This window comes from Phaseolus vulgaris, chromosome 9 (genome assembly GCF_051622355.1).
Source record: "Phaseolus vulgaris cultivar YP4 chromosome 9, ASM5162235v1, whole genome shotgun sequence".
Classification (NCBI taxonomy): Eukaryota; Viridiplantae; Streptophyta; class Magnoliopsida; order Fabales; family Fabaceae; genus Phaseolus; species Phaseolus vulgaris.
Genome location: NC_143506.1, coordinates 19,687,056 through 19,703,068, shown reverse-complemented (window position 1 = coordinate 19,703,068; position 16,013 = coordinate 19,687,056). Strand labels below are relative to the sequence as shown.

At 29.1% G+C, this 16,013-nt stretch overlaps 1 protein-coding gene across 1 annotated transcript; it reads left to right on the top strand.

The window, feature by feature from the left end:
* Positions 1–11,215: 11,215 nt before the first annotated feature.
* Positions 11,216–14,905, top strand: LOC137820216 (Leucine-rich receptor-like protein kinase family protein). The gene is made up of 2 exons (XM_068624164.1): positions 11,216–14,195; positions 14,288–14,905. Exons 1-2 carry the CDS (start codon positions 11,633–11,635, stop codon positions 14,668–14,670), a joined length of 2,946 nt encoding a protein of 981 aa, XP_068480265.1. The 5' UTR covers positions 11,216–11,632; the 3' UTR covers positions 14,671–14,905.
* The last annotated feature ends 1,108 nt before the right edge of the window (positions 14,906–16,013 follow it).

The window sequence follows — 16,013 nt, the reverse complement described above, 5'->3', positions numbered from 1 at the left end:
AGGTTTGCACACGCTTATATATTATGAAATATTTTTTTTATTACTAATTGATGTGAGATCTTTAATCCAGTAGTGGATGGTTTGATAAACTCAATAAACTCTTTTTTTTATCGACAAGAAAAAATAAATAAATATGAACAACTTTAAGGGTGGTCCAACCTTTTTACAAAACAACTCATTTCAAAAGAGAGACCTTACAAACTTACCAAAAGCTACCAACTCAAAACCAACCGGGACAACTAAAGAAAACACCACAAAATCACCTACTCAAAACTATCAAAGGCTCTTGATATAAAAAACAAAGAAGTCAACGGATCAAGACACCAATCAAAAAAAGAAAAACATGCATAAATAAATTTAGTTGTTAACCAGGACCAAACCTTCAGACCAAGGAAAAAATCTTAGAATGGTCAATCACTCCTCCTTTAAAGATGTGCTATTCTTATGCCTCCAAATTTCACTAACAAACTCTTTGTTAAGATAGACTCTAAACAACTCAAATATCATATTAATAAGTGGGCATAACTCAATCTTATAAAATTGGTTTACAAAATAATGTTTGCAACCAGTTATATAATCTTAAATTACACCAATAAGTTTAAAATAAATTTTGATATCAGCTTATAACTTAGTTTAAACATTATCTCAATTTCACAAATTAGTTTATAATATAAGAATGTGAGAGTTATGTTTTTCTTGTAATATATTATAGGTAAGTCTTAATATTTAATATTCATTTTTCCCTCGGTTTTTGATAAGCCAATGACTCCAGTTGGATTGGAATATATCCATCACTCAGTCCTGAATTTTATTATCCACAAAATAATATAATAATTGATGAAGAAAATGACTCATTGATTTAAAGTTTAGGTGTGCTAGCTTGGACCGGGATAGTAGTTAGGTACAATTAACTTTGATTTCAAATTTTGTTGGCTTCTCTATCTCTCCATTGTTTCCCTTTCAAATAAATTATGATATGTTATTTAGAAACTAACTTTCTTTCCCTTTCTCTATGTAACTTAAATATAATTAATATATTATTATTCATTATAATAGCGTTCTTCATTTCCTGCCATTTTTTTTATTTGATTTTACACTTTGTTCCTTCTTATAGATTAATGTTCACACAATTTTAATTCAAAGTATTTGCAATTTCCAACTAATTATAATTTTTGAAATATATATTTTAATATACTTATTAGAAAAATTATTGATTTTAAATTATATGATTATATGTTTACATTCTAATGTATTCCAAATAAATAATATTTTATGTTTAAATATGTTTTTGGCTTGTAGAATTAGTAAGTTTTGATATTTGCGTCCTATAAAATTTTTTCATTTGTATTTTTTTTTATTTCCATAAAATTGAAATCTTCTTTTTTAGTCTTTATAAAATGTATAAATCTTGGTTTTAATTTGTGTTTAAATATTTTGTTTAATAATTGTTTTCAGTCACCAATATTTTATTTATAAAATAAATGATACTATTTATTAAAATGACATATGTGGATATTATATTACAACACTGCTATTTATTACTTGCAATTATTTAGCACATAAATAGTTCATTCTTGTTATATAATATTAAAGAAGTTATCATTTTCAATTTTAGAGGAATAGGGAGCAAAATAAAAATTCACATTTTACGATATACTTCCTTGTATAACATTTGATTTTTATTTCAATTTTAATTTCTACTATTATCTTCCACGTTGAAAAAAATTGGGTTAAACAAAACTTTACTTAATATAATTTTGGAGAGAGGTTAAAAACATAAAAAGAAAATATCTACATTACTTACGAGCTTCTTCATACTAGATTCTATTATGACATGATTGGATCAAAGTATAATTATTTAGGTTTAGTTTCAATCAAACATATTTTTTTTTTTTTTTGTAAAATAAAAGTTTTGATTTTGTATATAATTTTGTCGAAATAGGTAAATTTTTAATTTTTTATAAAAATAAATAAAATTGTGTTTGAAAGCAGAACTTCAAAATGAAATTTTGATTAATTATCAGTTTAAATTGACTTATTATGAATTAAACTTTAAGACAGAACAATTTAACACGATTGATCAGCTAGGTAAATTGGTGCAACTCACTGCTTAAAGGAGTACAATCATAGTGTTAACCAATACTATCATTGACAACACAATTAAAAAGTGATATAATTAATAAAGATAATAATTATAAATTAAAGTCTAAATCTATATAATTAAATAAAAAAATTAATTAAATATTGAAATTATTTAAAAATTATTAAATAATGTTTATTAAAAAATCAAATGAACAACATACATAATTAAAGTAATAAATGATCGTAATAAAAATATAAAAGAAATGATAAAAAGAAACGTTGGTTCATCCTCTTCAAACTTATTGAACCTTCCTATTATGCAAATAAAATCCAATTTTTCGTGATGTGCTGATAAGTTGATTAATTTATGATTTATTCATAGAAAATTTTTTCATTGGTATAATAGACTTTCATCTTATCTGTTCTTATAATTTTTTATGAATAGGTACAGTCTACCTATGTATCGTTTTTGTTAACGTATAAGTTTTTGTCTAGTATCTCCATATTTTGTATTTTTTTTAATAATATTTTTTTCATGTGATAACAAATTATTGTTGTTACTTGGGGTGTCAGACTAGCTGATATTTTAAGTTATATAATGATACCTAACATTAAAACTTTTATTTAAAAAAATCATATCCAATTTAACTTATAATTAAAAATTATATATTTTTTAATTCCCGCTCTAATATGTGTGATATGATTGATGATTAAATCTATTTTTACAATCATATAAAACATTATCAAACGGTATTTACTAAATAAATTATATTATTAGGTAAAATACACTATTGATTCTCATACATACTTGTGAAAGAGCTATTGCATTATGGAAAATATCAAATTTGAATGATGGGAAAACACTAAATTGTCAAATTTAAGAGACTAAGTTGTCACACTAAGTTATTGGGAGACAAAGATGCTGAATTAAATCTATCATTTATTAGATGTTGCTGTTCTGCTCTCACTCTCCCACGACTAAATCTTTTTCTCCTTTTCCTCATCAATCACGCAACACTTTTTCTTTTTTTCTTTTCATCTTTGGAATATATTTTTAAGTCCTTTTCAGTCACACTTCTTCACTCTCACAAATCAATGTTTTCCCCTACCATTAAGCATAAAGTGATCAATTTAGTGCTTAAACAGTTTTTTCTTAAAATTTACAATTAACAATTATAGTTTCTTTAATACTTTGTTTGGATTAAGAATGAATTTATAGGAATGGAAAGGAAGAGAAAGAAATTAAGTAGTGATATTATTTGAATTTAGGGTTTAGTGCAAGTATGGTTATATGGCATTTAAGTGCCTATAATTTATTGGAATTGCTTTTTAACCCTTTTCTTTAATCCTCTTCAGTATTGATACTCTTCCCACTACAAGACAATCATAAAATAGAAACCAATTTTTAGAAATCAAAATAATTAGTTACAATAGTAACTAAATTAGAGATCATTTTATAAACTAAAAAAACAAATTGATTTCTAAATTGGTATCTAATTAACAACCAAGGTTTTAACTATCAATTATTTAGTTTTTAAATTTGGTAGCAATTTTTAAATTTGGTAGCAAAAACATTGGTTGCTAATTAGATATCAATTTAGAAACTATTTACCAATAATAGAAACTAATTTAGAAATCAAATTTTTTAGTTTCTAAAATAGTTTCTAATTTAGTTATTATTGCAACTAATTATTTTGATTTTTATTTCATGATTTTATTGTAGTGTTTTGATGCATTATGAAAACTTTACTTCCAAATAAAAAAAAGTATCAATACTAATAAAAGAAAAGAGGCTATAATACACCATAATACGAACTGCTATAATAGGGAATGGGAAGATACGAAAGAGAATATACATTGTAATTTGTGGCTTCAAAGACAAAAAATATTTTAGTGACATAAGCAATATCCTTCCATGTGATCTAGCTATCTGCTAAAGTTTTAATTAAAGCATTAACTTTTCATAATTAGGTGGGTACAGATTCAGTAGCCTTTTAGCATCTAAATTAAATCATTGGATTGGACAAAGGAGTAAATACTAACAAAATCTTAAGAGAAGAAAGAGGGAATGAAAGCAAGTGAAATCCTTTAAATTGGAAATAATTAACCTATAACAAGAAGCTATAAAATAAATAATTAAAATGACAACAAAAACATAAAACTTTAAATAATCTAATAAAGAATCCTATTAGATAATTGACTACATGCATTTGAATAATCAATTTTAGGAGATTTGTTATGCGTGCCATGTTTGGTTATGAAGATTTTGGTATTATGAAAATGACAAATATTTATATGTATTCTCTCTATAATTTTTGTTTCTATGTAATATTAATTTTTAAATAGCGCGCCATAAATGGTCAGAAAGAAAATTAAGGAATATTAATTCATTTCCATTGTATATCGTAAACCTATTTTTTATTTTAAATTTTGTTGCATCTCATTCTTTTATTTCCTCTTCCTCGTTTTTATATTATTTTTTAAGATTTAAAAAATGAATAATTCATCTCAAATTGTTGTTGTTAATAGAATCAACATGTAATTCTTAGCATTTTGAGACCCCTATATCATTTAATAAATCTATTTATTTATTTTCAAAAACTTTTGCATAATTTCATTGAGTTGTAGTAGTATAAAATGTCAAGTAAAAAATATGAATTTAATTTTTTTTAAATTAGAAAAATCATAGAAGAGTGAGAAAAAAATCACAAATAATTAAAAATATTGATTGTATTGATTTCAGTCAATTGCAAGTAAATAAAAAAAATGAAGAATTTAAAACTGAACATGAATTAAAAAGATATTTTATCAATCAATCTTGTATTTTGTTAAGCTCTGGTGAACAATATGATACTGATGGTTTTGATTGATTTTTAGAATTAAAAGTACCCAGAGAAGTTTTAGAAGTTAACATTACAACAAATATGTAATTATTTTCAAAATACATGTATTGCTTATAAAATATTATTAACAAAACATGGAATGATGATATTGTTCAAATAAGTTTTTTAAAAATTAAAACTGTTTAATTTTTATTTACAATCGTCGATATTAAAATATAAACTAAATGAATTAGTTATTTGTAGCCTGCAAAACGACACCGATTCGCGTTGCAGCACCGCGCTCCACCGTCGTGCTCTGGCCATACCAAACGACGCTACCACACTGCAGAGCGGACCGCACCACTGTCAAACGAGCGCCACCGCATCGACCCAACAGCGTGAGTACCTCCAGAAGTCCGTGCGCCACCACCAGCGCCGTCGCACAACTGAGGGCCACCTACAGACCACCCCGCACCGGCGTAGCAAATTAGGGTTTTTTTTTAATCTCAGCAATCGAGGCGTTATCATTCGTTTACCAAATATAAATACACTTTTCCAAAAAGACATGTATTTTTATTAATTAAAATAATTTACTTGCCTAAATCAATATTACGAAAGTGAATGTTAATAAATGTGTGGGTTATATCGTTTAATAAAATAAAACAAAAATATTTCACCAAAAATAGTAATTTTTTTATTCAGGACTGATATTTAAAAGTTGCATTAATTATAGCAATTAAATTTTAGGTCAATGGGTTCAAGACTTTTCTTAACTACAAATTTAGCGAAATCATTTTAAAAAATCATAAATTTTACAAAAATTAAAAATTAAAACTTATTGTTTAAAGAATGAAAATAAAAACAATGAATTTATAATAACTATTTTTAAAAATGGAAGTTTAACAATTAACAATTTGTACAATGGTAATATAATGCATTAAACTAAAAAAATGAACTATATTTTTCCACCAACATCGAATGTGACATCTAATTATTTCAATATATATTATTAAAATAATACCAAAAATTAAATTTTATGACATTGTATTGCAAAATGAGCAGTGTAAGTACTAAATACTTTTCTTACCAATGAAGCTTAATTAAATAACAATCATTACATTCTGATTCTAGAAGCCAAGTATTTTGTCTTATCTTATCTTCTACTCATCTCTATCGTGACACTTCCTACCATAATAAAAAACAAAATATATAAAAAACAAAAGTCAATTTCGGCGGCTAATGTTTTTTTTTTTAGTTTCTAAGTATAGCTATTTTATCAGTACCATTAATATTGTGAAGGTATATAAAATCCAAAATAGAAGCCTCTATTAAGGACAAACTAATCAAATAGTTGCAATAATTCACACTTGGCTTCATATTTAATTTTTTTTTCTACAAATACTACAAATGCTTGAATAACAATGGATAATTGAGGGTGAAAAATGATGTGAACTTGGTTTGTGTAATTGAATTTCAAGCTTTTGAATTTCTAATTTTCATGACCATTTTATTTTGTTCATTCTTTGTTGTGCTAAAGGCAAATTCAAAATTTACAATTGAATACTTTTCTCAAAAATGCTAAGATGTAGGTCCTTTCTTTTTACCAAATTAGTACAGTTTTCAGTGAAATTTATTCATATAATTTTTTTTTCTAAAAATGACATAAATAAATCATACTTTAAAAATACTATTTCAAATATGATCTAAAACTATGGAAAGTGAAATCATATTTAAAAAAATAATCCAATCTTTTTATACATAAATCAAGCTTTAAATATAAGTCTTCATTTTTTTTATTTTAATTTTATAGAAGATATACTTAATATGTAAAAATTTATTTTTTGATTTTTTATGCTTTTTTTTGTATTTTTACTTTTATAGAACTCATGTTTTGAGTCAACGTCTTCTCTTCCTTTTTTTTTTATAGAAGTTGTAATTTTTTCAAAATTTGGTTATAATGAATTTTTTTATTTTTAATGTTTTATACTTCTTAAAATCTGTCATGATTTTTTAAATTTTTGAGATATTTTTCTGATAGTTTGATTAACATATTGTAACTTAAATTTTTATGTGACGACATAACAAAAAGTTTTAACTTTTTTATAAAAAAAGAATTTAATTTAATAATATGTTTTGGTAACTATTTAACCTTATTAAACTACATCAATAAATTTTAATATGTTTCGGAGTATACTTAATTAATTTTTATTATCATTTTATTAGAAATAATTAATTAATTTAATTACTAACCAAATTTAAAAATAAGTTTTTGAATTTAATTAAAATGGTAAATACTTTTTTTTTTTTACATTGTAACACGAATATGTAAAATATGTTAAAAATTTTCTACTTTGCTACACTAAAACTAAGTTTGATTATTCCGATTTATTAAATTATATAATATGATTATTTTAAAAAAATAATATTTTCATATTTAAAGTTTAATTCATCAATCAAATTATAAAAAATTTCCAAAATAAAAAAATATATATAAAAAATATAAAAAAATTAGAAAAGGAAAGTCTTATATCTCAAGTACTACTTCAATAAAAAGAAAAAAAAAGTAATTGAAAATTAAAGCACAAAGTTGGGTAAATTCCCTATCTAGCACCATTTACACTTTTATTTCCCTAACTAGTCCCCTTTTGTTTTTATTTCCCTATCTAGCACCCTTTTATTTTTTATTTTCCTATCTAACACCATTTCAAAAAAAAAAAAAATAATAATTTTTTTTTATATAATTTTAATTTTGAATGCATTAAAAAATAAGTATTTTTAATGTTTAAAATAGTTAGAAATATAATTAATGAATAAATAAATGAGTTTTTACAAAATAAAAAAAAATTAATAAATTAAAAATGCTTAGTTTAAAATTATTTTTTTAATAATGAAGAAAATAAGAAAATTAAACCCTACCACAACATAAAAGTTGAATCTATAAAAATAAATTAGTATTTTTATTATTATTATTGATGATGTAATCATGTTAATTTCAAGTAAAAAATACAAAACATAATTATAAAAAAACCAAAGTCAATTAGTATTAATTAATAGTGGACACACAAATAATATTGAAGTGTCTACCCTAAATACAAAATCCTAAAATAAAAACTAAAGCAAATGTTACACTTAATGCTTAAAAATGAGAAGAAAAAAAATGCAAAAATAAATAAGTATAGAAAATAAAAACAACAATAATAAAATAAAAACAAAAAACAAAAATAAATAAAAAATGACAGAAAAAAACAATAACTAAAAACATATAAGATATAAAATAAAGGAAAAACAAAATAAGATAAATATACAATATATAAAAAAAATCTAAACAAGATAAAAATAAGAGATATAAGATGATACTAAATAAGTAGATGTTAATCATAAAAAGAAAAATAAATGAAAGATGATCATTCATTTAAATTTTCTTCAATGATACATTAAATAGTTTGTGCGAAATGAAACATAATTAAGGACGAGAAAAGCACAATCCAATAATGTTGGGACATGCTTTTTTTTTTGTTCGATCATGTTGTTCTCTTATGTCAATATCAATCTTTATTTGACTTGACTTAGGTCTCCCCTTTGAGGTTATTTTCATGTTAGGACTTGGGCATAGTATTTGACTGGTGTATGCAGGCCAATACTCTTCATTTTTTAGTTCCATCAAATAGTCTTTCGTAACATGAAAGATATGTTGCAGATATGTTGCAATGTTGCTGCTTTTTATTTTCTATATTTATTTATTTTTACATTTTTCTTCTTCTCATTTTTAAGCATTAAGTGTAGCAATTGCATTAGTTTTTTTGTGCGTTCAATATTAATTAATACTAATTGACTTTGATTTTTGTATAATTATGTCCTGTATTTTTTACTTGAAATTAACATGATTACATCATCAATAATAATAAAAATAAATACTAATTTATGTTTATAGATTCAACTCTTATGTTGTTGTAGAGTTTAATTTTTTATTTTCTTCATTCTTAAAAAAAATTTAAACTAAACATTTTTAATTTATTACTTTTTTAAAAAAAAAACTCATTTATTTATTCATTAATTATATTTCTAACTATTTTAAACATTAAAAATACTTATTTTTTAATGTATTCAAAATTAAAATTATAAAATAAAATTAATTTATTATTTATTTATTTATTTTTGAAATGGTGCTAGATAGGGAAATAAAAAATAAAAGGGTGTTAGATAGAAAAATAAAAACAAAAGGGTGCTAGAGAAATAAAAACAAAAGGGTACTATATAGGAAAATAAAAGTGTAAATGATGCTAGACAGGGAATTGAGCCGCACAAAGTTTGTATTAAAAAAAAATAGATACAAAATTCATGTTTTCAAAGTAAACACTTATCCGTTTATCTATTTTTTTTAAAAAAAATATCCATGATTAACTTCACCCAAAACTACGTCATTATAATTCTTCTTCTCATATTTTAATTTAATAAATGTTAAGTTTTTCCAAAAAAACTTAATTAAAAAAAAATTATCCAAACAAAATTATTTCCGTTTTAATTTTTAAGTATATTTGTTTTCTTTTTTAGGCTGAAGATTTGACACACTCTCTTTTTCTTTCCAATTTCTAAAAGAAATTTTTTAAAAATAAGCTAAAATTCGGCTTTACAGGAATTAAATTGCGACAATTTTTAAATTATTTCTTGAAAATTGAAAAAAAGGAAAAACGAAATTGGTAGTGGTGATGTTTAATGTTTAGAACTGGACTTGAAAATTGAATTCTCAACATATGAATAATAAATAAATTTAATTTAAAAATTAAAATAGGAATAATTTTTTTTAAAATAAGTATGTTTTGAGAAAAAAAAAATCCAATCCGAATTTAACTACCCTAAAGGTCAAATTGTATTCAAAGTTGTTTTGGACATTAATATAAGAAGAATATTAAGTATATATATTTCTGGCTGAAACTTTCTTTCCATTCAAAAGTTATTGTTATGCGTGTATTATTGAGACGTAGTAGTCTATTTGTTAATTCACTTAGATATTTTAAGTAAATTGTTTATGTATTTGAGTGGAGAGATGGGTCCAGGCATGGTCGGTTGACGTAGTATAATTGTTGATGTGTCGCTCTTCCTCCTCTTCAGTCGGTCGTTCCTTTTTGGTGTCTCCTTCGGTCGGGTGGGGGAGGGTACCTGCGAAGGCACTCCGACAAGTAAGTGAGAGATTTAAGTGTGATTCAGTAAGTGGATGAAAAACGTACCTTTCACTGGCTTGGGTAGAGTATTTATAGGATTGCCTAATGGGCTTTCTGTTTCTTGGGTTTAGGGTGGTCGTGGACAGGTCTTGATAGGTTTTCCCCGGGATGCTCGGTGAGTATATCTTTTATAAGCATGTTCTCCTTGATTTTCGGAGGTGTTATTTCAACTACCTTAGCTTGCCACATTTTTCGGAGGTGTATCTTAACCACCTTATCTTGTTATGTAAATGGTTGTATTTATTATGCACTCAGTCGGTCGATCGGCCACGTGTGTTCGTGCCTACCGGTACAGTTTACATTAATTTATGCAAAAGAATTGAACTAATAAGAACACTTGTTTAATTAAGTTTCCTTCTAATTTATTTTTATAATTATTTATAAATAGGTATAATCCATCAATATATTGTTTTTTTAACATACACGTCTTGACATAATCTTTTAATATTTATATATATATATATATATATTTTAATAATATTTTTTCATGTGATGAGATATGATTGTTGTTAGTTGAAGTGTCAGCCTAATTGAAATGTGAAGTTCCATAGTAATATTTTACATTGTTGGTTACTAATTCAGATTTTATTATTATTAATTCTGATTTTATTACCCTTAAACTATTTTACTAATATTCTTATTTTATAACTTCCAGTAATTATAATTTTATTATATATATTATTGAAGTAAATCAAAATAACCAAATCAGTTCCACAGTGTTTTATAATTTCGTGTAATTACCTTTAATCAGTTCCTACAACCTTTTATTTTTTCTCATTTTCTTCAATTAATTCCTACGTACGTGAAATCAATTTTATAAAAAAAAACACTTGCTTAATTCAGACTCTAAATTTTGTGCACAATATCATAATTTTAATGTTGGTGAAATATCAATACCAATACCTCATTGTAAAACATTGAATTGGAAAATAATCGCATAAAAACTATTCAATAACAATATGACAGAGTGGTTACTTTTTAATTGTGGCAGTGAAGTTAGTAGTTTTACTACATTTTATTTTATGATGAGAAAAGATAAATTCTGTTATATTTTTCCTGCAGTATATTTGTTGTTTGCATTTAGGTTAACTAGGTGTTGTTTTTTATCGAATTATTGTGGATTCCAACCGACCAAGTCAATGGCTGTTGATACATTGACACTGGTCTCTTCCAGTTTGATCTAAACATCCGTCTACGACTCTTCCACACGAACTGACACCGGTACGAGAAAAGCAGTGAGTGTTTTAGGAAAAGCAGCATCAAGAAATTACCCGGTAAAAAGTCAAAACACAAGAAGAGGAGAAAACGACCGTTATAACAGAAATACAAAACAGAAGAACTTTGTCGTGTTACGAAGTGGTTTTGGTAAGGATGCTTTACTGTTACCACAATGTTACAAGCCAACGAGCGCCATTTCCTTTTTCTACAATGTTATGTTACTTAAATTGAGTTGAAATTGAAACCAAATGAAAACTATCTGAGACCCATTTTCTCTTACACTTTCCAAACATGTTCGCCGCCTTTCGCCTCCTCCTTCTTCTCTCACTCTTCTCTCTACTCAGCGCCCAACTCCACGACCAGCGTCAAATCCTTCTCAACCTAAAGTCCTCCCTACACAATTCAAAATTTTCAAAGCTCTTTGACTCATGGAATGACAACAACTCGGTTTGCAGTTTCCACGGAGTAACTTGCAACACGCTCCGTTCCGTCACCGAAATCAACCTCTCCGACCAAACTCTGACCGGGGTTCTCCCCTTCGACTCTCTCTGCAATCTTCCGTCGCTCCAGAAACTCGTGTTCGGCTTCAACGACTTGTACGGGAAGGTTTCAGAGGACATTAGAAAATGCGTCAACTTGCGCTACTTGGATTTGGGAAACAACCTTTTCTCCGGTCCCTTCCCCGACATATCTCCTCTTAATCAGTTGCAGTACTTGTTTTTAAACAAAAGTGGATTTTCGGGCACTTTTCCGTGGCAGTCGCTGTTAAACATGACGGGTCTGTTGCAGTTAAGTGTCGGAGATAACCCTTTCGATTTCACCCCGTTTCCCAAAGAGGTTGTGAGTCTCAAGAACCTGAATTGGCTCTACCTGTCCAACTGCACCCTCGGAGGGAAACTTCCGGTGGGACTCGGCAACCTCACGGAGCTCACGGAATTGGAATTCTCCGACAATTTCATCACCGGCGAACTTCCCGCGGAGATTGTGAATCTTCGGAAACTCTGGCAGTTTGTGTTTTTCAACAATACCATCACGGGGAAGATTCCAACCGGGTTTAGAAACCTCAAGGGGCTTGAGTATTTGGACGGGTCCACGAATAGACTCGAAGGGGATCTCTCAGAATTGAAGTATTTGACCAATTTGGTTTCCTTGCAATTTTTTGAGAACAATTTATCGGGGGAAATTCCGAATGAAATAGGCGAATTCAAACGCCTCCGGTCTCTGTCTCTGTACAGGAACAAATTGACAGGTCCTATTCCTCAGAAGGTTGGTTCCTGGGCCGAGTTTGAATTCATCGACGTGTCGGAGAATTTATTGACGGGGACTATTCCGCCGGAGATGTGTAAAAAGGGGAATATGAACGCACTGCTCGTGCTTCAGAACAAGCTCACCGGCGAGATTCCGGCCACCTATGGAGAGTGTTGGAGTCTGAAGCGATTAAGAGTCAGCAATAACTCGCTCTCGGGTACCGTACCTCCCGCGATTTGGGGATTGCCCAACGCCGAAATTATCGATATTGAGCTGAATCAGTTTGAAGGTTGGGTTGCTTCGGATATCGGAAACGCCAAAAAATTAACTTCAATACTCGCCAGGCAGAATCGGTTGTCCGGTGAAATACCCAAAGAAATCTCAAAAGCAACGTCGTTGCTGAGTGTGGACCTGAGCGAGAATCAGATTTCAGGGAAGATTCCAGAAGGAATCGGGGAGCTTAAAGAACTAGGTAGCCTTCATTTGCAGAGCAATAGGTTATCAGGTTCGATACCCGAATCTATCGGTTCCTGCAAATCCCTCAACGACATTGACCTATCGAGGAATTCACTCTCTGGAGAAATCCCCGCGTCGTTGGGTTCTTTCCCGGCGCTGAATTATCTGAATCTTTCAGACAACAATCTCTCAGGGGAAATTCCTAGGGGGTTATCGTTCCTCAGGTTAAGCCTCTTTGACCTATCGTACAACCGGTTAACGGGTCCAATTCCTCAGGCTCTAACCCTCGAAGCTTACAACGGAAGCCTCTCCGGAAACCCCGGTTTGTGCAGCGTCGACGCGATCAACTCCTTCCCGCGCTGCTCTTCATCCTCTGGCATGTCCAAGGACATACGTGCTCTCGTCATTTGCTTCGCGATAGCGTCGATACTATTGCTTTCGTGTTTGGGCGTTTACTTGCAGCTGAAGAGGAGGAGGGAGGAGGGAGAGAGATTCGGAGAACGTTCGTTGAAGAAAGAATCATGGGACGTGAAATCGTTCCACGTGTTAAGTTTCTCGGAGGGGGAGATTCTAGATTCCATTAGGCAGGAGAATCTGATAGGGAAAGGAGGTTCGGGGAACGTGTACAGAGTCACTCTTTCCAACGGAAAAGAACTGGCGGTGAAGCACATTTGGAACACCGATGTACCCGCCCGGAAAAAGTCGTGGAGTAGTACTTCCATGCTTGGGACTAAGCAGGGTGGGAAGTCAAAGGAGTTCGATGCAGAGGTTCAGGCTCTGAGCTCCATAAGGCACGTGAATGTGGTGAAGCTTTATTGCAGCATAACGAGTGAAGATTCGAGCTTGTTGGTGTACGAGTATTTGCCCAATGGAAGCTTGTGGGATCGGCTTCACACAAGTAGGAAGATGGAGCTCGATTGGGAAACGAGGTATGAAATCGCTGTTGGGGCAGCCAAAGGATTGGAGTATTTGCATCACGGGTGCGAACGGCCCGTGATTCACAGAGATGTCAAGTCCAGTAACATCTTGCTGGATGAGTTTTTGAAACCCAGGATTGCGGATTTCGGACTTGCTAAGGTTGTTCAAGCCAACGTTGGAAAGGATTCTTACACTGGTGTCATTGCCGGAACCCACGGTTACATTGCTCCTGGTATATATATCATTTGGGATACTTATTATTAATTATTATTACCGTTCATTGTCATGTTTATTGATGTCTTTATGTTGCTGGAATTGGTGTAGAATATGGCTATACATACAAAGTGAATGAGAAGAGTGACGTGTACAGCTTTGGAGTGGTGTTGATGGAGCTAGTAACTGGAAAAAGGCCAATTGAGACAGAATTTGGGGAGAATAAGGACATGGTGAGTTGGGTCCATAACAAGGCACGGAGCATAGAGGGTCTTAGCAGTGCTGTGGATTCGAGGATCCCAGAAATGTACAAAGAGGAAGCTTGCAAGGTTTTGAGAACTGCGGTTCTGTGCACGGGAACTCTTCCAGCTTTAAGACCCACCATGAGAGCTGTGGTTCAAAAGCTTGAGGATGCTGAGCCTTTTAAACTGGTAGGGATTGTTATCAGCAAAGACGGTAGTGAAAAGAAAATAGGAGTGAATGAGAAGAAATAATGTATTCATACTACATTGTCTGAACTGAAGATTATGCATCATGATCAAGGGGAACCAACCACTTTGAAGGGTTAGCTGTAAATTTTGCAGGAAATAAGCAACACTGTATTTTGAAGTGGAAGAACAGTGTGGTAAAAGGGTCTCCATCTAGTACTAGTAGTTTCAAATAATTGGTTTTGTACTGTATCATAAACATTCCTATTATTTATATGATGGCTGTGACAAATTCATATTCCTTTGGTTTTTGATTTACATAAGATGATTTTGGCTGATAATTGAAGGCCTAACTTACATGAAAGTGGCAGATAACTGATTCTGACTCCGAAAACAACAGTATATGTTCATGCATCTGATACTCAATGATGAATGTTGCATACAATCGTCGCTGTCGTTCCACTCTTTTCCAGTAACATACATTAAAGCTAAATTCAACCCATTTCCCTTTCACTCTTCCACAATCTAGCTGTACTTCCTGGATTTTAGATGGGCCCATTAATTAATGGTAGAGTACTAAACTCTCTTTTTTTATGTATTATTTTCATTAAATTAAATAATAGAAAGTGAGAGACTCAAAAAATAATTGAAAACTTAAGTTTTTTAAATAAGTAAAAAAGATTAAAAAATAGTGAAAATAGATCATTTTATTTATTATTTATTTACTATGCAGTCAATTAGATGGATTTAATCGCTGTTTGTAAACTCGCTCGCTATTTTCTTCTCTCGCTCGAGTATAAATAAATATATATATATATATATATATATATATATAATAGGTACTTTCAAAACACTGGTTAAAGAAAAAAAAAACAATTTTTTAGTAAAAAATAGAATTAACATATTCGCTCAATATTTTCAATAATGTTTAAATATGATTTAAAAAACATATATTTTCATTTTACTTAATATTTCTTAACTAATTAGACTTTTTAACAGAAAGAGTTAGACTATAATGGGAAAACAAGAAATACTGGTTAGACCACATCACAGGCACTGGATTTTAACTTGTTGGCGAATGATTCATAAAATTATGGGTTTAATATCCTTTTATCGTTCGACTTTTTTTTTTTTTTTTTTTACCTTTTTAATGTCTTTTATCTTATATTTTATTATCAAACAAATTTAATTTTATGAAGACCATTCAATTCAGTGTCTTTTTTTAAAAAAAAATTACCATTGAATTAATTTAGCTTGAAATTTAAATTGGACTCAATCCAATGTGATTTAGAGCCTTTGAATTTGATATATTTTTGTTATTTAGCCTCTCATTGTAAAGAGTTGTAATTTAGTTTAATTATTCTATTATTTTTGTTTATCATTTTAATTTTCTGTTTTTATCTGTTTAA